At 24.4% G+C, this 23,302-nt stretch overlaps 1 protein-coding gene across 4 annotated transcripts in view; it reads right to left on the bottom strand.

The window, feature by feature from the left end:
* LOC136985432 (cell adhesion molecule Dscam1-like) overlaps positions 1–23,302 on the bottom strand; it is a 79,777-nt gene that overhangs the window by 53,539 nt on the left and 2,936 nt on the right. For all 4 annotated transcript variants that reach the window (XM_067282713.1, XM_067282714.1, XM_067282715.1 and 1 more), the window contains exons 3-4: positions 11,923–12,087; positions 8,508–8,657 (exon numbers count right to left, since the gene is read on the bottom strand). In XM_067282713.1, the coding sequence (XP_067138814.1) occupies positions 8,508–8,657; positions 11,923–12,087 (315 nt within the window). The remainder of the gene's footprint in view (positions 1–8,507; positions 8,658–11,922; positions 12,088–23,302) is intronic.

Genomic DNA, 23,302 nt, shown 5'->3' with positions numbered 1-23,302 from the left:
AGAAAAGCATTGAAAAATGTATAGACCTATATGTATATACTTTCCGAGCCAACCTCATGCATAAAATGTAAATGCATGCGCGGCTAATATTACATTATTAGTGGCTTTAACATAATATTAGAAGAGTGTTTTTGAATAATACATAACTGTAAAGAATCAGAAAAACAATTACTGTCTGTATAAAGGATGGAATAAGGAATATAGACTATGTCAACTAGGTTTTCAACTACAACTGCAATCCTGCCACTTGCCACTTTCCAGAATTGACTTGGTAATATGGCTTTCCGTTTCCAAAGCGGTATGTTTCTCTTACTGCTACTGCTATTTGCCGAGATGGGATTTACTAGAAGCACTAGAAATGCTGTTCTGCTAGTAGTAAATCTGTGCTTGAACCCCCTCAATAAAATAACTTAAAATTGTTCGACAAGAAAAAAAATTTTCTTCTTTTTTCCTATCCATTTGCAACTTTATCTGAAGATAAAAATTGTTTCAAATAGAATATTTTTCACAATCGTTCCTTTCTCTGTGTGATATCCATTTATGTCTCTAAGAGCTACAAAAGCAAATGGGATGGTATAATTGAGTTAGTTCAGTTGATTCATTCGAGGGGTGAGTCATGAGATTTGCATTTAGCCATACAAACACGGTTCATTCCATGCTACAGAGTGCAAATATTACATTTAAATGAAAGCTTCTATGATATTTCCTTGAGATAATAACATAGAACATGAATTTAAAGAATAAGTCTTTCTCGTTAGACAACTTTTGTTCATAGTTTTATAACGAATGAGTTTCTTTAAAACAAACAAATTTTGTACGTAAAGCTCACAGAAACAAACAGGAAAATTTTAAAACTTTTTAATTGAATCAACCAATTTAATTTTGAATTTTTCGAAAAAGAAATGTTTTTTAATAAGAAGTAATAAAAATTATTTCTTTCTCTATTAAATTTATTGTTTATTATTTTTTCCGCTTTCTTGACGTTATTAATATTTACATTCTGAAGATCAATACTCTAAATAATTAATTATAAATTTTTATTTATTTATTTATTTATTATATTTTTTAACTAAAAAATATATTAAGTTTACATTTTATATGCAATCTTAAACAATAATATTCTATTAAAACAACGAAAATGCTTAAATAATACTTAGCTATCGCTTTATTATGAAACTTTAAAAAATATTTTATATATCTCCATGGACTTTCCTTTTGTAACATTAATTTCAACCATTAAAACAGAACCTAATTTTCTTTTTCCAAATTTTTTTAAAACTCTTCCATAGAGAATAAAAAGAATTCCACGTTGTACAGAAAAATAAATTACTGTTAGTCACCGGAAAAAATAATTGCAGCATAGTTTCAATTTAATTACATCTTAATATCCTTGTTGACTTATCTCTACTTTCCTTTCTAAATAGTATAAAAACATAACATGTTACCCTTTTAAAAAAGCCCGTATATATGTAAATAGATGTTGCAGGATAAGAGAATTTTCTATAAATTTACTTTTTCCATTTATTTCAGTTACTTTAATTGAAATAAAGAAGATGTTCTTAATTAAGTTAGAAGTAGAAAGTATGTTAACTCACTTTTAACTGCTTCTGTTTTGTTGAAAAATGTTACGATATTTGTAACACTGTGTTCAATTAACTCTGCTTTTATTTTAAAGATAATAATGAATATATATAGGAATAAATTATTATAAATTAAATTTAGAATAAATAATATCAAGTTTATTTATTCACTCTCAAAAAAATAACTGATACGTGGATAAGTGTAGACACACAAGCTTTAAATTTATAATTTTTTTAAAAAATAAAAGTCTATTTTTTAAAGAAATTAATATAAACAAATATATAAGTTATTTTATATTTTTATAGTTCATTAAAATCGATGTTTTTCAATTTAAAAAATTGATTTCTTTTTATTTGACTTTGTAAGAATAAATAAAATGTTTATTCTGATATGATATTTATTCTTTTACTTTTTTTTATTCAATATTTTATGTTTTAGTAATAAAGAAAAATTACATAAGTTCGTCTTTCGTTAAATAAATGAATTGTATTTATTTGTTTAACGAAATATTGAATGAGTTGACTGAAAACTTTCTTAGAAATCATTAAAATTAATGCTCACAGTTAAAAATTTCTTTTGTGTGAAAATATAAAAAGATATACTGTATCATGATTGAGTTCTTCAGGTTATATTTTAAATTCTTCCTCTTTTACATTATTATAATTTATTATCATTAGAAACAGTCTGTCATCAATTAAAATTCAACAAAGCGCAAACAATAACCATGGGGATAAGTTGTCACGGATGCCCTGTTGAGTTAATGCTTCGTGACAATAAACACAACTTGTCACATCATCGCATGCCCGGCCACGCTTAACTTACAGTATATAAATGGCACTACAAAAGGACAAAAGTGATAATTACAGCATTTCTAGATGGATGTGACGACTTATCTACTGTATAAATCTAGAAAGAAGCACCGCCGTTGTCGCATACTGTACTGTACTTAACAATTTAAAACTACTTTGTGTTTGCTGGAATAATAAAAACTTTTTTCTATAGTTTCATGGCCAGGTTAGTTTTGAAAACTACATTAAATTATTTCATAGTAAATTAAAGTAAGTAGTTCATTTAAAATCAAACTCTTAGTTGCATTTGGCTTAATAATGATGTTTATTATAAACAAAGAATTATATTAACTTGTCGAAAAAATGATTTAAGAGCTTTTACTTACGCATTTTTAATTATATATTTAAAAATGTATTTAAAATATTATAAACCATCCGAAGTATAGGAACATTGTTTCTAATAAGGTGCACTTAAAATTATTCATTTTAATAAGGAAGTTTTTTATAAGATATTTTCTTATTCTTAATAACATTTTTAGTAATAAAATATTCATACTTTTTAAATAGCAGTTTCTTGAATATTGTATTATGTTAATTATTTTAAGTTAATTAATATACTAAATTAATTAATAATCAAATTTCATTAGCTATAATAATTTTTTTTCTTCATTTTCGTGTCAAGATTATTGCTGATGGCATAAAATATAAATTTTATCGAAAATTTAATAAAACAATTATAGAAAATTACATCTTCAACTATCTGAATAATATATGACGTAATTTTTATTCACATTTTCTATATAAGCGCTACTATTTATAATTAAAACGCTTGCTATCGATTTATTCTGTGTCTGACTCTCGAATGAATAACAAACAACAAATAAATATAAAATTAACCAACATGAAAAATATTTGAGTAGAAATGGCAGACGATTATACTAAAATACGTACTACAAGACCTTCGGTGTTAAAGCAATAAAAATTGTTTTTTTTTTCCATAGAAAACTTTTAGAAAACATAAAATAAATGCGACAATTTCAGCAAGTTTTATAACTTAAATTAGAATTTTTCATTGGTAAATGGCAAGTTTTATACATTTTAAAACTTTAAGCATCATATTTTTGAAAATCTCTTAACAGAAACGTACTCATCAAGATCATTTTCCGACACTATTAATGATATACGACGGAAATCTTGTTCAAATTTAGCATAAAGTCCCATCTAACGATACGAAGTTCAAGTTTATAATTAAAATGCGCATAAATGACAAGAATATTTATCTGTAGCCAAATGCAACATCTAAAAGCTTTCAAAGAGAATTTATTCTACTAAGAGTACTTTCAAGTTAATGGAATTCAGAAAATGTGCTGATGGATCAGTTTATTCATGTAAATATAGTACAAAGCAAATACCTATTAGTATATTCAGTAACACTTCTCTGGTCATTAATTGAAGATAAAGATATGCAAATACTTAAATTTCTAATGCATTTACTATTATAATAAATATAAAATAGATAATTGCAAATAATATTTATATATAACCATTTGTATGAATGTAATTTAAATATTAAATCGATAAATACTTAATTATAGTACAACATTGTTGTTATTAACTGAATTAGTATGGGTTAAAGGTAAAAGTAAACTTAACATCAAAGTAATGAATTTATCTTCTATTAAGCTATTCGAATAAAATTATTATTATTAAATTATCATAAAGAGAAGATAATTTATTTAAATATCAAATTTTTAATTTATACATTCGATATTTAAATAAATTAACTAAAATTGAGTTTACGCGTGATTTTGACTTTATCATTATCTAAAAATTTCTGCAATGGAAAAAAAATTTCCTTATGAAGACATTTTATAATAAATTTAAATTATTTAATTTTAAAATCTGAAGTATTTTAATAAAAATTTTTATTCTTTTATAACTCCATTAAAATTATCATGTGAAAGTTTATTAAATTAAAAAGAAAACACTCTCCTCCACCTATGGATATATGTATAGAATTTTGGAAAATATTTAATAAAGGATATAATAAACTCTTTATAAGAGATTTTTAAATAAACTATAATAAAATATTTTAGTAGATACCAGAATAAAATTTGATTTTCTATACATAAATAGAATACAAAAATTAAAAGCTAATTATTATGGAAGTGATGTTAAACTTTAATAAGAGTAAAATTAGATTAGTGCGTGTGCTATTTCTCAAATTATATATCATATTTTCTCTACAATTTCCGTAATATTTCATTTGCATGTCCTGTAGAACCTAATATAAATAATAACATATACATAGAAAATAACGGCAATAACTTCAGTCTAGAGGGATTTCAAAATTTGATCTTTTCCACCTTTTCTTTCTCTGCATACTATTTTTCTTTTCATATTTTTTTTCAATGTTTGATAAAAAAATAAAATATAAATAGAATCTAAAAATTACTAATCAAGACATACGATAAAAATTTAAATTCTGTACTAGAACTTTTGTAAGATTTATTTCCAACTTTCTGCTTTAAAATATATATATAAATCTAAGAAATGTATATATATATATATTATTATTATTATTTTTGAAGTAATGTCGAATTCAAAGTTTATGTCCTTTAGGCAAACATTGAAAATATACACCTTTTTCAAATTCTGTCATTTTGTATGATAAATGATATAAAAGAAAAATTCAGAACACTGAGATCGAATTACTCTTACAGCTGTGTGGAATTTGTAAAAATTGCATACTTTATGCAAAGTTCTATGTAAAAATATCAGCTAAAAAATGTTTCCCCTTTAAAAACTTTGCTATATAATATTTTATATTATAAAAATATAATTATTATTTATTTAATTAAAATAGACAAAAGGAAGATACATAATTTATGTTTTTTATTTCCGTTATTCAAATGTGACTAAATTAATTAACTTAAAAATAACTGAATGTAAGATAGTATAAGAAAGTTAGTGATTAAATTAATGTGTTATTTTTTTTTTAACATTTCTCCCCCTTCAATTTTTAAACATCCAGTTATGAAAAATTTATTTTATTAAACCTTCTACCCCGTTATAAACGTGAAAGATTAAAATCTATTCTATAACCTCAACCTTACACATAAAAAAATAATAATGTATCTTTCTCGTTAATTTAATAACGTTAAAGTTATTTTTTCCCCTTCACTAAAAATTATTTATCAAACTGTGAATAGCCCTTGACCGTTGGGAGTCAGATTTTGAAAGACTAGTCAATTTTTCACTTCCTGTTTTCACATAAAAAGAGTATGCAAAGAAAAAAAGAGAGAAATTGGATGGGGGGATGAGGAATAACCTTTCCAATCTGATTATAATCTTTCCGATGGCTAAAATCAATAAAATGCACTAGAATAAAAAAAATCTAGATTGTATAAAAATAAATTGGAGGATTTTCTCACTGTTTACTGAAAATAATTATAATGGTGATGATTATTGTTATATATTTATATAAAAAATTGTTACTAGTAGCAGGGATAAAAATTGCTAGACACTTTGTAACATTTAAAAAGTAATTCTATAGAGGATAATAATAAAAAGTTCTTTATCAGAAGAGATTGTTTTCACCTTTTTTATTGATAAGATATAAATGGATGGTATGTCATGTGATGATAAGAAAAGGGACTATACTAAGAAAACTTATCGAATAATTCTTTAAACTTAATCTACTTTGATAAATCAAAATCATAAAAATAATCTATAAATAAAACGTTGTCAACGTTTTCATTAATATGTGATTATTTTCAGGATAAAGTAATCAATTTAAAAAACTGATATTTCGCATTATCCAATTCTAGATAATTCCATAAAAAATCTCTATTTAAAAAGTTTTCTAGAGATATAACTCATACCTAATCATTAAATGAAGATGGATAGGTTTTTGATGGTTCCATATGGGATAACAGATAGACAGGTCATCAGAAATTTAACAATAATCAGAAATTCATCATCTTATCGTGTCACGAGACGTTTTAAATGGTGTAAAGATGAAATAGTTTTGTCACGTAAAATTCTATATGTCTTTCCTTTTTTATATATTATAAAAGTTTATTTTAATAACTTATAAAGTCGAATAAAATGACTTAAGATTTCTAATTCCATTATAAAAACTGATTTCGAATTTTAAATCTAGCATCATCTACATCATGAAAATAGATATTACTGCCAGTTGCTTATGAAATAAATTTTTCTCCATAAATCTATTGTTTTGATATCAGTAACAGATTCGTTATAATTTTGATTTCAGAATGTTGGTTTAATATTAAAATATTTTATTATTATTACTTTATTTCGAAATTTGATACTTTTGTATTATTAAAACTGTCAGTAAAAATATTAAGTTTATTTGCATAAAATGTTTTTCTTGATATCATTTTACATATTAATTTAATCATATTACTGTTATAAATATTTATATAAGATCTTTCAAAAGTGATTGGCATTTTAATTTTGTTTGCATTTTCTTTATTTTTCAAACAATTTAAAATATAAAAGCAACATTCATCCAAAAGCCAATAAGATTTTCTTTTGTTTACCGGTCAAAATTCAGTAGAAATCCGTAAAGGATTTTTTAAGAAACACTTTTAGATAATCATGTCATCAATAAGCTTTTTATTTCTGTAATTTGGCCCGGAAGATTGCAGCTTAGTAGATTTCTAGCTTTAGGATTATCTTAGAGGAAGAGTATTTTTGAAGAAACCTAATTCAATTCAACAATTAAAACAAACCATAAATAAAATTTAGCATACATTTCGGCAAACACACCCGGAAATCAATTTATCCTTTGTTTAAAAATAGAAGAAAATGATGTAATTTGAATGAAAATTATTAAATAAACCTCCATTTCTTTGTATGAAAGTAATTATATATATACTTATAATTTAATGATACTTGATGACATTATAAATATTTTAAAATGCAATTGCTTTTGAAAGATTTAAGTAACTTTATTATATTACAAAATCACGATTGCGGATTATAAATGATTTTTATAATCAAAGATATAATAAAAGTATTACTATTTACTATTATCAAATTTTTCACGGTGTTTTAGTTCACAAATGGCACATTAATAATTAAATGGATTTTGTTCTCCCGTACTACATGATCCGTTTAATAAAGATGCAACGAAATGGTTATAAGTATCTTATGTCGTTAAAACGTATTAACTTCTGGGATAGACAACATCCAATTACGAGTCTTACGGTTGCTAATAAGATAAAAGATTCCACTACTACTTTAACAATATACTTTTCTTGAACTCTAATACAAACAAGCATTAATTCCTTAATCAAACTGACCTTCTGGAAATATCATTATGTATTTTTTTTTTTCAATTCTTGAAATAGTAAAGTATTAGAACAATCTCAGTTTAAAATACAAAAATTCCGGTAGGAAACAGTTAAATATTCAACAAAAATTTTAATATTACTTTATGGAACTCCTACTTTTACAACTGTATGAATGAAAAAACTAAAAACAAATTTGTTAAAATGCAGTGTGTGTAACTAGATATAGAAGAAAAAAATAATAATAAATTTCGGAATTTCTTATCCTTGCACGTTTTTGGGATTATAATAATTCCAAAATAAATATTTTTTACGTGAAAAGTTTTATTAAAATAGACTTTCTACAACATGATTGATAGTATATATAAAGATGCGATATCAACATTTTAATAATTTTTCTAGTAGCGATTTTAAATAAATTTAACTTAAATCATCCGTCTACGTGGGAATTATAATTAATTATAATAATTTTTACGCTATTTTATTAGATAATAAGAACTTTCATTTACGATGTAAAGATAAAATTTTACATTTATCACTTGTTTTATCAGTAAATTTATTAAATAGGTCTCTAAGGTTACTTAATTTTGGCTTTGAAAATTGAATTTAGAAAAATAATTAATAAATTTATGGCTATAATAAATAATCATATATTATTTTCGAGTGGAATAGGATTTTTATCATTATAACAAAGTTAGAAAAATACATGACAAATTGATACTTATCGTAAACTTTCGATGTCACACGTAGGATATTGATATGGAATAGAGGAAAATAAACTACAGCCGCTGCCAGTGAAAGAAAAATTTGTACTCGCCTGTTACAATAAGTCTTCCTGTTGTAGCACTATTCACTATTTCTCCAGTCAATCTATTTCTTGTCTGGCATTTGTAGTTCCTATAGGAGTAGTTGGCCTCAACATTTCGGATATGCAAAGTCCCCCAAGGAAACGTCAGATATTTTCCACCTACAGTAAAAAATACTATATTTACGAAAAGAAAACAAAAACAACTCGAAATAAGTTAATGAATCCATAGAAAGAATTCATAAATAAAAAATTTCAGAAATCATCCAGATGTTTTACTGATAATAAAGATTGTTCAATAAACTTTCAACTTAAAATTTACTAAATAAAATAAAAACAAAGTCATTTTCCTTTGTCATTTTGTTTAGGAAGATTAGAAGGAAAAATAAATGAAAAAATAATAACAATCCTGAACAACAATTTATAAATTTAGAACTTTGGGTCAATACTTCCATATTAATGATATAATGTTTTATTAACCATTAAATAAGGTGAAATCATCGATTATGCTCAATATTTATTGCTTGATGTTAAATTGTCTGGTTGGCAATCTTTCTTTCGATTACGTGTCAAACGAATAAGAGGTGGATTGATTAATGAATAAATCTTAAAAAGAAACAATTACTTTACTGAATCTAAAATTTTAATATCACTAAATCAGTATTTTGCCGTGTATATAGAGAAAACTAGTGGATATTTACAGTTCTTTATCTAACGTATCCTCATCTTTTCTAGATTTTTATGTAAAGCAATAAGCGATATTTACCTATGTCATGCAGTAGGTTAATAGTTTAAATATGATTAATTACATCACTTATACATAAAATTCTATACGTAAAAAGCTATAGAAGCATGAAATTCATTAATCTAGATTCCGGCTAGATATTTTAATTCACATCTTTTTTTAATAAATGAATCATTCACAATGCACAGACACCCCGAAGGATAAAATTAGTCTAGACTAAATAATTTTGTAAATTTTTCTCTGCTGTTTGCAGCTACAAATTATTATATCGTTTTTATTCTCGTAATTAATGATTAATGTCATCTCACATAAAGATTGTATAAGATAAATATGCAATAAAGTTCATTCATTACGCAGAAAGATAGAACATTAGCTAAATAAATTTAAATAATGAAAAAGCTATAAAAAATTTTTATAGAAAAAAAAACATTTTAATGTATATAAAAATTACAAAGTTAAAGAATAATTTGAGAATTTAATTGATCGATCAATCTTTATTGGTTTATATTAATATATAGTTAAACGAGCTTCATGGCTTTCTCTCTTCTATTTGCCTTTGTCTTGGAAGATTAATTTTAAAAATTATGTATAAGAAAACTAAAATTCTACGAAAAAACCTTTTAAAAATTAGATATTCGCTAATGAAGGAAAAATTTCAGAATTTTTTTTTAAAGAGAAAGTTTAATTCGAAGAAAAAATGACAAAAGAGAAAAATTTTGTTAAAGATTATAATTAGTATCAATCATAATTAAAATAATATACGCATTGCAAAACTCGATTTTCCAATTATTTATATTTTTTTAAAAAAAACTGACGTCTCCAATGTAGTTTAATTGACATTTAACGGTTCGGTTAATAAACAGGGATCCAAATATTAACTTTAACTCTGTTTGTATATATAATTAATGAAAAATATCAGCGCCGAAACTAATATTAAATAGCATTTTCAAATATAAATAATTCGGTATTTAATATGCACGATTGCACAATTTCTATTAAAATTTAATCAAAGCGAAAAGCGAATGAAAATACTTGTCACTGTCAGAATATAATTGGAGTTATATCGCGAAATACAACCGTTCGATCATCAATCGATGAACATCAGAACTGAATACATTAAAACCATCGGGTTATTACCCACAAGTGCAATCATTCCAAACCACGAATCACATTGAAAGTAGCCACTTAAATCATCCAGTACTCTTCTATTTTCTCTTCCGGAGATGAAATCCATCTATTCAATGACAACCATATTACTCTTTTGTATAGTCTTAAACTGTAATACCTTTTGATGAGCTTTTTATCAAAGAGTCATCTGAGGATCTTCTGTATTCTAGTTCCTATTTCCTCCTTAAATACATCCCATTCATCGCATGGGTAAATGACTTAATTTTATCAAAATTTTCAAAGAAGCTCCAGATGATAAAAAAATTGTTTTTTATTTTTCTTGTATTTTCTTCTTGATAATTCGCAGAAATGGATATCATTACATGTATCAAAGGCAATCTATTTTGAGTTTAAACCTGTTCAAATTTTGCATGCAATGAATTTTATCCAGTTTTTTTCTTTAGGATAATATCGCTATAGAGGATTCGCTATATTTTATGTTTTATTGAATTCAAAGGAAAAGCATTCCTACAGGATATTGCTCAATACTGTTAAGTCTTCACACAATAAGGAATGCAATAACAAGGAACTTCATTTTTGGTATGGTGGCCGTTTATGTTAGAGAACATCCGTATATATAACTAACTTGTAAGAAAATTTCTATATTGGAAAATTTTCGTGAAATATATGTTGTATACATGTTAAAATAGCCTAAAATATATATACTTTATTAAATTTTATACGGATTAAAATAAAATTTCGTGACTTTACAAGCCTATAAAATTTTTTAACTTAAAGTTTCACGAAAAATAATATAGTAGTGAGCCTAAACTGAAAATTAAAAATTATATGGTGTTAAATATAATAAAATGATAATACTTGAATTAATATTATAATTAAATTTTTAAAATAATTAGTTTCTAAATATATAAAATATCGTTCTTTAGAAACTTTAATTTTAAAAAAAGCTAATAAAAATATTAATTTAGTTATTAATCTTCAGATAATTAAAAATTTATTAATTTATATAACAGCATAGAATTATTTGTTTATTGATTTGTAATTTCGTATAATAAGAAATTATAAATCGATAAAAGTATAATTATTACTTAATATTATTGTTGTAAAAAGGATTTAATTCTAAAGATAATTTTATTATTTAAGCTAGAAATTTTTTTATCGCTGAGAATGGTCAACAATGAGAGTTTTTCTTTATTATTTTTTTTCTTATTAAATTACTGAAGAAGTTGTTTTCTTTATTATTATCATCATCATCAGCGTAAATAATTTATTTTCTCATTGTGCATGAATTCTATAGTGAACAATTTTTACTATTTTTTGAATAACATCATAAATTGTAACATTGATTTTTTTACATAAAGTTTAATATTTTAATCAAATATAATTTTTTAAATCAATAAATGTGATTCATATATAGAAATATCTGAACGAAGCAAGATTACACAAACCAATATAATTATATTAATATGTAAACTCTTTCATGAAAAATGTATTATATAACTTAGTTATATATATATAAGGAAAACAGCTATTAATTATATTTTTATCACCTACCAAGAGCACTTGACGGCTGGATAACATTTGATGTCGGTTCCTCCATCCACGAAGTGACTGTAACATAATTTTCCACAAACCCTGGTATATGACATCTCAGAACTGCTGTAGTTCCGGCAATAGCATATTCGTCATAAACCTCTACCATATATTGTTGGTTCACGACTAAAAAATATTAAAAATTGATATGAAAAAGACACCTATAAATTTTATATTACTTAGCTACAAATAAAAGTACATGCTTGTTTTTATAAGTGTATGAAAAAAATATCCCCTCATTTAATTTTTATTAAAGGATTATCACAGAGAATAATTAAAGGAAAAGAGTAAAAATTCTCTTCTGATCTATCACTAATATTATTGAGTGTGTTTGTCAGCAGTCCAAGAGGAAGCTCTCACTGCACTACAAATGATATAACATTGGAAGAGAATCTTAGCTTGAGATGACAGTAAAATCATTCATCAAAACAACTGACAGCAGAACAGAACAATATGACTCACACACCATTCTCTATAATTAATACCGAAATAAGATTTATTCAAATCTACTCTTATTAACGTATAAAGATTAAAATATATTATTTTAAAAATATTTCTAACGTAGATGTATCTAAAGCAGAAACCCTAAAGTAATTGTAGAAATTTGTAAGCGCGCTTCAGTTTATGTTTAGCGATAATTAATAAACGCATCTGTGGAATTTCAACGATAAGACCACCTTTTTCATTTCAATAACTTAAAATATAAATTTCGAGTTAATTAAATTGAATAACTCCGTAATCAATTGCATTTATCTAATTATGTTTTGCTGACTCCGTCGATTGACTTACATCTGTATCAAGAATTTAATAATGCGAATATGCGGAAATTTCCTCATTAAATTTCAGTAATGTTATATAACTTTCAAAAATAATTTTTTTTTTAAATTTATTTTTAAACTACATATAACTTTATTGTAGTTGCTACAAATTTATCAAATGTAAAATTTAAGTTTACAGACGTTTTAACCGCTTTAATTTGTGTTACTTGAACTGTATTCAAGTTTAATATTTATGTAACCATCGTATAAAGTTATGAAATATGCATTTTAACGATTTGGTTGGCAAAAAGCCATACGTTGATTTTTCTTATATGACCATAATAAAAGCATTGAAAAATTTATCAGGAAAACAAAACCCAACCGATAAATATCTCTTGTTTATGCAATTCCAAGAAAAACATAAAATCAACATTTTTTATTTTATTTTAAATAATATTAAGTTGTATCCACTTTTCTGTTGTTTACAGAAATTTTCAAAAAGAAATATTCTAAGATGAGTGTAACATTATTGACTCGTTTGTATATTTATAAGTGTATTCAACTACATTAAACAATTTTGAAAATAAAATATCTTTTGTAATAAATAAAGTAAACAGACATTTTACATAACTTTTATTATAAAATGCAAATAAGAGAATTTATTCATATTTAAATATTTTAAGTTTTAATATCTAATTTTTAAGTGAGATAGAGTGGAAAACTATCTTATATTTTACATGATAAAATTATAAATAAATTTAATTTAACTGTCAAATTATAAGCATATTAAAGTTTATAGTATATTAAAAAAATAAATATCCGTTGAATGAGGCAAAGAGATTCTTTGCGTGAGAACAAATCTTCTCACAGCTTGTCAGAATTAATTATACTTACTAAGCAGGCTGTTTGCAAATCTAGCTTGACGTTAAAACTTGAACAGATATGACTTTAAGTATTTCACACCCCGAAAATTTATTTTAATCGATTTTTATGGATAGACATTTATTACTTTCTTCGCAATTTATTATCAATGAAAGTGATATTCAGCAAAAATACTTTTCCCTGATGTCATTTTTTATCCAATATAATTAATGCTTCCACTTGTAATAAAATACATCCTAGTTTTTTTTCCTTTAATTTTATATCTAGAGAATTTATTACTAATAGAATTTTATGTATAATTATTTCTACTTTCAACCTTCATAAATAATTATTTATTATTGTTATATATATTAGTAGAAATCGCTTTAAAATTCTGTAAATCTGAGAAAGTTCATTATTCAATAGAGACAAATTTTCTTATAAAGGTGTATATTCTAAGCAGCTATTAAATATCGCTTACATTGATTTATATAAAGAATTTTTTTAATAATAAAAATTTGTTTAATTTAAAAATGAAGCATTTATAATTAATATGAAATATATTATCTTGCCAATTCCAGCATCAATTTTCAATCGTTATTGATGTCAAGAAGAATGATGGTAACTTGAGTCGATAGGAACTACTAATCAGTGGTTTGCTACTAACAGTAATAAATTATTTTATGGTTCTCCACAAGAATGCTCTTCTACATATTAATTTATGGAATGCAAATTCTTATTTACCAATTACGAGCTTAAGAGACTAGAAATTTTGAATCACTCATGGCGTATAAGTTTTAATTAAAATTATTTTATGTAGAATACTATCAGGCCTTTAGGTTTAATTCAAAGTCGAATAGCTATCGCTACAGTTATTTTTAACCGAATCCATACATGCAACCAGACAAATACTTTTTCTCTTCATTTGCTTTCATAATTCACATGATAAATATTTGTTAAGAAATTCTGGATAACTAACTTATTCCATTATCGGTTACTTTAATCAAATTTTCTGCCATTTAACCTCCAGACATCTTACCGTCAATCAAAATTTATTGATAAACATTACGTATATTTAGCTAATCGCAATATAACATTTATTAAAGTTCTGTTATATTTACAGTTTAATGTTGTATAAAATAATATATTAATATAAGTATATTTAGTATATACATATTATTAAATCCCATATACGCAGTCACGATAGTAGTATAAATAATTTAGTAACAAACACTTACATAGTAAATCAAACATACATATATGTATACGGCTTATTAAGTGTAGGCCTATAGAAATTAATAAATTATTGTCATAGAATATAATAATTATTTTAAACATCGAGAATAAATTACGAAAATAATTTTACAATTTAATAATTAATCTTGATACTAAAAAAATATTTAATTTTCTACGTATTGAATGTAAATTGCATCTAATTCATGGAAAATTACTAAATTACAACTTTAGAAATGTTTTTAATCAATTATTAAATATTTCTAACTTTTAGATAATATATTATTGAATGTATTATCCATTAAAAGTTAAGAAAACGCTTTAAATTAATGCTAAAAATCAAAGAATTACATTATAGTTTTTTTAAAAATTCAAACATAATTAGTAAAGCGAGTAAAAAAGTTTCCTGAAGTGAATTGATGTAACAATGAATTGTTAAAGGGTGACAAAAATAAAACTAATTGCAACGTCGATCTTAATTTGAATTGAATTGTAATGTAGTGAATGCAAATTTTGATAATGTAAAAAAAGAAGATAAAAAATTCTTCTTGAAGATAAAATTCGTCGATTCAAATATATAACTTATATATATATATATTTATGATTTTTGTTAAATTTAAAATATAAGAATGATAAAATATTGTTCGAATCACGTAAATATATTTTTAAAAAATGTCATTTCGAAGGCTTTAAATTCTCGATTTTGCACGTTTCTAACGATCAAATACTTTTCACATCAGACAACGTGAATTGGATGTGATTTGTCATAAGAGTTTATTTGCTATATTTTATTATTTTTTTCTTTTGTAGCATACAAATTATTATCGTTTAAAAATGTTCACAAATGTCGATATTATCTAAACGAATGAAAAATGTTAAAATTGTTATTATTATTTTTTTTATGTGTGTTTCCTGAAAATAACAAAATCGTTATTTATTGAGCGGAAATACAATGTATCTTATAACAATATCTACAAGCGAAAACATAAAAATCTCGATAATACCTCATAAATTGAATTCAATAATTTCAACGTTTACTGATATAATTCTTCTTTAAGTATTATCGGTTATAGTTTTTCCTTTTTATTATGATGATTATTTTTGATTTTTTAAATATATTTTATACCTTCTGATAATCCAACTGAATCGGAAAATGTCTCAAATATTAATGGGCTAGATTACGAAGATAGACTCAGCGTAAGCTTCTAGGAAATTACACAATAAATTTCGATCCAGTAGTATTTTACCTTTCTACCGGATCACCAAAGATATAATAGGGATTTTAATGCATAGACACTTTAGCTTCTTGGAAATTTTCAATTTAAAAATATAGCACAATAAATTTTTATTAAGAACATCTTATCGTATACTCAGGAAAATAAATAAATGAATAAATTTACAGAAAGGAATTAAAATTATAAATATTTAAATTTAATTTTATAATAAATTTAATTTTCGTAATCTAAATTATTAATTTGCATTTTCTTCGTTTTATGTTCGAAAATTTAAATATCAGTTTTAAATATTTATAAATTTAAATTTAAACTTATTTATTTATTTATATATAAACGAATTTGTGTATATTTTAAAAAAAATTATAATTGTAAAATTAATTCATAGATAAAAGAAAACTTCGTAACCGTATTTAAAGCGTGAGCTTACCTATGTGGAAATTTTAAAATTTATAATAAAGGATTACACTTATTTACATGGATTTTATATTTATAAATAAGGATCATAAATCTTTCGGTAAAGATTAAGCATCTAAATAAATATTTACATGACGATTGCACATCTAAGCCTCTATTTAAAGGCCATGACACTAAACAAGATGGAATATCAGAGACGTGCGAAGAAGAAAAAGCTACATATATAGCTTTAAGTTATTAAAATTTATTCATAAATATAGAAAAATGAATATTTTATATTCAAAATGCAATCTACACTAATATATATTTTAGAATGATATATGTACTGTACAGTAAATTGTATATTTTAGGATGATATATGTCAAGTTAGTGATATAAATACGTCAACAGGCACATGTTAAAATATAAATTTCGAATATTTCCACACCGTGCTGGTACGTAAAAATTAAATTACTCTTAATCCAAAGCCATATTTTATCATTAATCTGAAGTGTTAATTTTCTCGAGATACGTTACTGCTGATTCGAATAAAATTGAACATCCAATTATTTTTATTATAATATCGATACATAAATCAGTACTAGAGAATTATGCACATCTACATTTAATCCTCCTTTTCCCATAATATAAATTGTAAGTTTTCAAAATAAACATTTTGGAGATGTCAGGAACGAGGAATTCAAATATTTGGCAATGAGCTGGTAAAGGTTGAACTCTTGTCACGTTGCTTAACTGTTAATTCCCATGTTAAGCGGCCAAACAATTTAAGTAGGAGTATCAGTCAAACATGAAGGAATTAGAATTTATATTTCAAAATAAACAAACAAGTTTAAGCATCAATATTAATGACTGGAAGAGGGGAAAAAATGTAATAAATTATCATATTTTAAATAAATCTGACTAAGAAACTTGGCGAGAAACTTTAGTTTAAAAAAAATAGTTTCTTAAACTAATTTTTAGTCACAAGTTACATTTATGAAGATATATTTTTCGATATTTCTTGTTAAAATGGAATTCAGTCTTTTTGATTTCTCGACAAAGTGAAGTAAAATTCGATATCGATTAAATAGAATAAAATATCAAACGATTCTACTTTGATGGTTACCTTTAAAGTTAAATAATGATTTGCATAACTGAGGCCAAATTATCCGTAAATCTATTTGAATCATAAAAAGACAAAGAATTTCCAGGAAACCGTTTTCGCATCGATCAAAAACAAAGATAGAAAAGTAAAAAAAGTTAAGACAGCCTGACAAAGAAATAATGGCAGTAATATTATTTTTAAAAATCGAACAGATTATTAGAAATGATTACATTAGTGTAGACAATAGAACATGCTATTTTCAACTACTGTTAACATTCCTTTTTTTTACACATTTTCTACATTGAGTAGTAAAAGAACAAAAATCAAATTGTCAGTTCTATCTCAATATGTCATTTTTGACAACGCGGAATGGCGATATTGCTTTGGATAAATTTTAAAATCTATCAAAAATGAAAGCGTAAAATAATATGAACTGATAATTTATGACTTCAATAGTCGTCTTACAGTGAAATAGACTAACACCTATCTGTCAAAGCTTGGAGTGGAATAAAAAAGGAAGGTACGCATCCAGTTCAATATAGAAATAACTAAAAAATATTCCAGCTGCTAACTGTCAGAATGTATTTTTATAAAAGCATGCTCTCTACTATGTCTGGACGCTGTACAGGTGCATCTGACATCGTAGCTAAAAAGAATAAAGTCTGTAAAAGAACAGTATAGATAAACTCGGTATTGTTTTAACTGAAAGGTTATCCATCTGAAAAACTCGATAAAGAAAAATATAGCGCTTTTGGTCATTGCTTTCGATGCCAACTTGGATTCCTGTCAAGAACTTAAGAAAAAAAAATCTACGTTTCGAAAAAGGAGAGAAATAGGGTTGTCCATAAAGTTTCATAGTTTTGAGAAGCATCTAAGCGAAGTCAGATTTATGAGAATATACGTTTGGAATAAATAATAGAAGACATAAATATATTTGGTTTTTTATCGCTCTGCTAAGATCAAACGCTAAATGTTCCTCGATAAAGTGTAAAATATATAAGGTTTATTTGGTAGAATAGAGAAAAGTCGTAACAAGGCACAGAAAATTGCACTAGGGTAAGATTTTAGCTTGGATGAGCTATAAAAAAGTATTCTCTAATTCAGCTAGGAGCAGATTTTCTGCTTCTGTACTTATAATTCCCTTTATCTTTTAATGGAAAAAGGGTAGCATTTAATTTAAAATGCACGACAATGCGAACAGTTCACTTCACTGGATAAAAATAAGAAGTCGCATTTCTATACCTTAACAGTTACAAAATAAAGAATTTAACAATAACGGGTTCTATTTTATAAACTTTTATGAAGACAGAAGGAACCCATTTTAAAAAATGCTATTAAGATAGCTACGTCGACAATTAAAGAAACTTTGAAAAGAGATTTTCTTACCAATTCTTTTGAAAACATTTTTCTTCGATTAAAAATTTGGCAAAAACTTGAGTCTTTCAGTTTGGATATGTCACAATGACATTTATCATGTAATCTATTTAAAAAGACAAACCTTCAATAACGATATAGGTCAAAATTTTGAAAGTAGGCCAAGGATTAAAAATCAAACCATTAAACATTTTTCATATTTATTAATATCCGTTTTTTTTTAAAGTTTGTTGAAAAATTATTACCTGGAAGTTTTTCCAAATCCAATATATTTCTTTAGGTACAGAATTGTATAACATGGAAGTTATCTGAAAGAAATTCGATTTAGGAAATTTCGCCTTTTATCCTTTCCAAAAATTTCCAATATATTATCGAAATAACTCGAATTCAAATGACAAAGCGAAATTCTTTTACTATAAACAAAATATCATTTTTACTGCTTTTTTAGTCTATATTTGGAAAGTAATTCAAAATTCGTTATTCCTAAACAGATTTCAAGAAAATCTTTTATTTTTCTTTACCATAATTTCGAGAAAAGTACATAGCCTATATTTTTAAAAGGATATCCTATCGATAATCTTTATATGAAGGATTATTTTATTTTAAATAAGATAAATTTTTCTAAACTTTTATTTTTTCATAACAAAAAGAAAACTAAATGGATATATAAACAATATATTACGATTTCTTTTGATAAGAATTTTTTTATATATATAAATTTATATAATATATAAAACTTGGCATTTTATTTACTCAAAAAAGCACTTTAAAATTATTTTTTGTAGGAATGTTTTTTTATTATTTTATTTTTTTTAAATAAAACTTTGGACGCATTTTTATTTATTTATAAAACACGCAAAGTAAATATTTTATATTTTAAATATATTTTAATTAAGTTAAAAAGTACATTAATTGATTTTTAGAAAATCGAATGTTTATAAAGTAGAGAAGTTAAGTTTACTTAGAATTCGATCGAATTTCTTAGCTTTAATAAAATAACTGTCACATAAATTAATTCGTTTATATATTGCAAAAATAATGGTAGAGCGTAGAAATTAATTTCTATCCTAAATTCATTAATTTAAATTACACTATTTACTAATAATGTCGACTCATTCATAAATTATTATACAATTAATATAAATATTTTTTTAACTTAAAGAAATTCATTACACTACTAATGTAAACTTAGTGATATTTATATATAAAATAGTTGGTTCCCTTGAACTTTGAAGTTAGTGAAGTTCTTTACAAAATTAATAAATCCTATGAAATTATATTTTCAAGATAACGTTACAGTTGCTAAAAAGTATAAATTAAAAAAAATTATATTATATTTTATTATATTAAAAAATAAATTAAAATGTTATTGTAATAAACAGGAAACTTGATTCTATTACACGCATTTTCTAGTTTTATAATAAATCTTTTTTTTTTGTTTTTTTACAAGAAGATTTATTTTTTATTATTATTATTTTTTCTCCTTGAAAGAAAGTAAAATTTCGTATTGAAGTTACTCTTATTTCGCTTAAATTTAATGAGTTTTTTGAATATTTTATAAAATAAAAAATAGCAAAATAAAGATTTATTCTATTTTATATTTTATAAAATAACATACTTTTACGAATTTTCATGAGTGTGTTAACTTCAATATTTTATGGTTATTTTATTTAAATATTTACATTTTTTTAATCTTCAAATGGCTGATTATTTACATAAATAATTTTGTTTTTATGATAGAATATATAGGATTTAATCCCTTTAAAATGAAATATCATACGGTATAAATAATAATACCGTAATATAATGTGTCGTGCACGTATATTGTAATATAAGTGAACAGTAACTTCTTGATCACCCTGTAAACTATTGTGTAAACAACCATAATAAGAGTACAAATCTTATATTTACAAATAATGACGATAAACAAATCGACTGTTTAATATATTATTTTCATTAAATCATATAAATTTAATAAATTTATAGCAATTTTAAGCATATATGTAATCATATCATCATAGCACAATTTTATAATTTCTGTACATTTATGCTTCGTAATGTTCCAGTTCAGTTTATCTCTTCTCTTCTTTTTACTTCTATCTCGAATTTCTGGTTCCCAGATTCACTTAATTGTATTATTATCGAGTTATAAATAATATATTATGTATATACACTAGAGTTTTCATATTAGCATCAAATTATCATCTAATATATTCTCTCTTCTGTTTCATAATGACAGAGTATGCAACCACTGTTCGAAACAACCCTAGAGAATTTTGATGGTCCAGTGAGATTCTACACAATCTCTCACTGAAATTTGTTAGCTTATACTTTTAAGTTATAACAAAATTTATAGCAAAATTTATATTCTAACCGCATACAAATGCATACACAGCAGGGCTAGCTACAAATTTCGAAGATTTCGAAACATGACAGTGCCTATAATATAAATAGCTAAGCAGCAGAAAGAATTTAGAATTTTTTTTTTATTATTGTTAGCTTTTTATTGTACGAAATAATGGCATAACCAGAACGAGACACTATAGAATGACAAATGACATAGCAGTTCCTTCAAATTCATTGTATGTGAAATGAGAGTGTTTGAAATGTTGGATTCTTCTGCCTTTAATAATCAGATGCCACTACTAACAGATTGGTATCAGGTGACAAAACCAGAATTGAAACTTGAGTCAATGATTGGCGTCATGACCGACCAAACTAGTCAAAAAATATCCAGAAAATTTCAATATCTTGAAATATCTTTCAGAAATTTGACCGATAATGATAACATCTGACGATTTGCATAGAAGATTCGTATTATTTTCAATTTGTACAAGAAAAAGGTAAGCTCCAATCTACTTAAAGATTCTCTTATACAAAATAATTATTGCTTTCACGTTTATTTTAACTCCTGAAGATCTTCTAATTAATAATGATTTATAAGAAAAAAAAATATCTATGACATTTGTTGGCCACGTTAACTGAATTACAATAAACGGTGAAAAATGCATTACTGCAGATACATTTGGCTTTAGTTGTGGCATATTGAGCACAATGGTCGGTTGTACATGATTGATGTAAAGACAAGATGACATATTCGAGTGTTAAATTAGCATTCATCAGGAATATTGACAGTGCTTTTCTGAATGCTAATTCACTTCTTCGATATTATCAATTTTATTTACCTTTCATAACGGAAGCTGGCTTGGAAATTAGAAGCAATAAATTACAGCAAAGGCTGATTAATGATTATTACTAAACTAAGAAGTAAATTTTAAAATGATGGTGTAGAAATGTTGAAATCTGATTTTAATTTTTATAGGTCATTTTACACAGTGAACAAATATGAAAATACTTTTCTGTTATTTTTAGAGATGGAATAAATTATTTTAAAAATTTAAAACGTAATATGAAAACTATCAAATGTATATTGAGTGAATAGAGATGTTTTTAAGTGTAAGAGCTTAATAATTTGGTAGCAGATTATTCTAAAAATATAACGTTAAATGTGAGCAATTTATTAAACGAACAAATTGAAAAGATATTTAATATATCTTGATGACTAAGCGGAAATTTCGAAGTTAATCATCAAATTCCATTTATAAGTCCTAAATTTTCTGTTATATACGTGTTGTTATGTTATAATTTTCTGATATAATATGTTATTAATTAATTTAAAAATTATTAATTAATATTTAGGTACACAAAATTTGCATGTGGAAGCAAAAATGCACTTATTTATAAGATGAAAAATAGAGAGCACAGAGTGATTTTATTCAAATTAATGGATTTTCAATTTTTATATTCAATTATTTTAAATTTAAAAATCACTGGAAATTACATTTATTTCGAAGATTTCTACATGAAAGAATTCTTTGTGGAAAAAAAAAACGTTTTGGAGAGAAATTAATAGGAAGAATAATCTTTCCTGAAAAACAAAAATCGAGAATTTATTAAATTATAAATTGTCTGTAGCTATTATGAAACCTCTTAGTATATGAAAATTGATTTAATGAATATTACAGAATTATATCTAAAATAATAAAATTTTAAATAATTAAAAAATCGTTTATAAAAAATACCAGAAACTTTTTTCTTGATTTTTAAGCGTCAATATTTTATAATAAAATACTAATAAATATAACGGAAAAAATAATAAATTTCAAGTAGAAAGAGTTTTGAAAATTTGGTAATTGAAGATAACTGAGGAGATATTTCTGATCTAATTTAACGCCTTAATGCCGATCAGTCAAACATAACGTACTGTATTGATACATACGAGAAAAATAGGAAATTTTTGTAAATTTATATATTGTTCAGGCCGAACAAAGAGAAAATGGAAAGGAGATTATAAGAGCATGTCTTGAGCAGTTGAAAAGCAA

This window comes from Centruroides vittatus, unplaced genomic scaffold, assembly GCF_030686945.1.
Source record: "Centruroides vittatus isolate TY-2023 unplaced genomic scaffold, ASM3068694v2 contig_970, whole genome shotgun sequence".
NCBI classification, from domain to species: domain Eukaryota; kingdom Metazoa; phylum Arthropoda; class Arachnida; order Scorpiones; family Buthidae; genus Centruroides; species Centruroides vittatus.
Note: the sequence above shows the minus strand (reverse complement) of the source record. Positions and strands in the feature narration are given on the sequence as shown.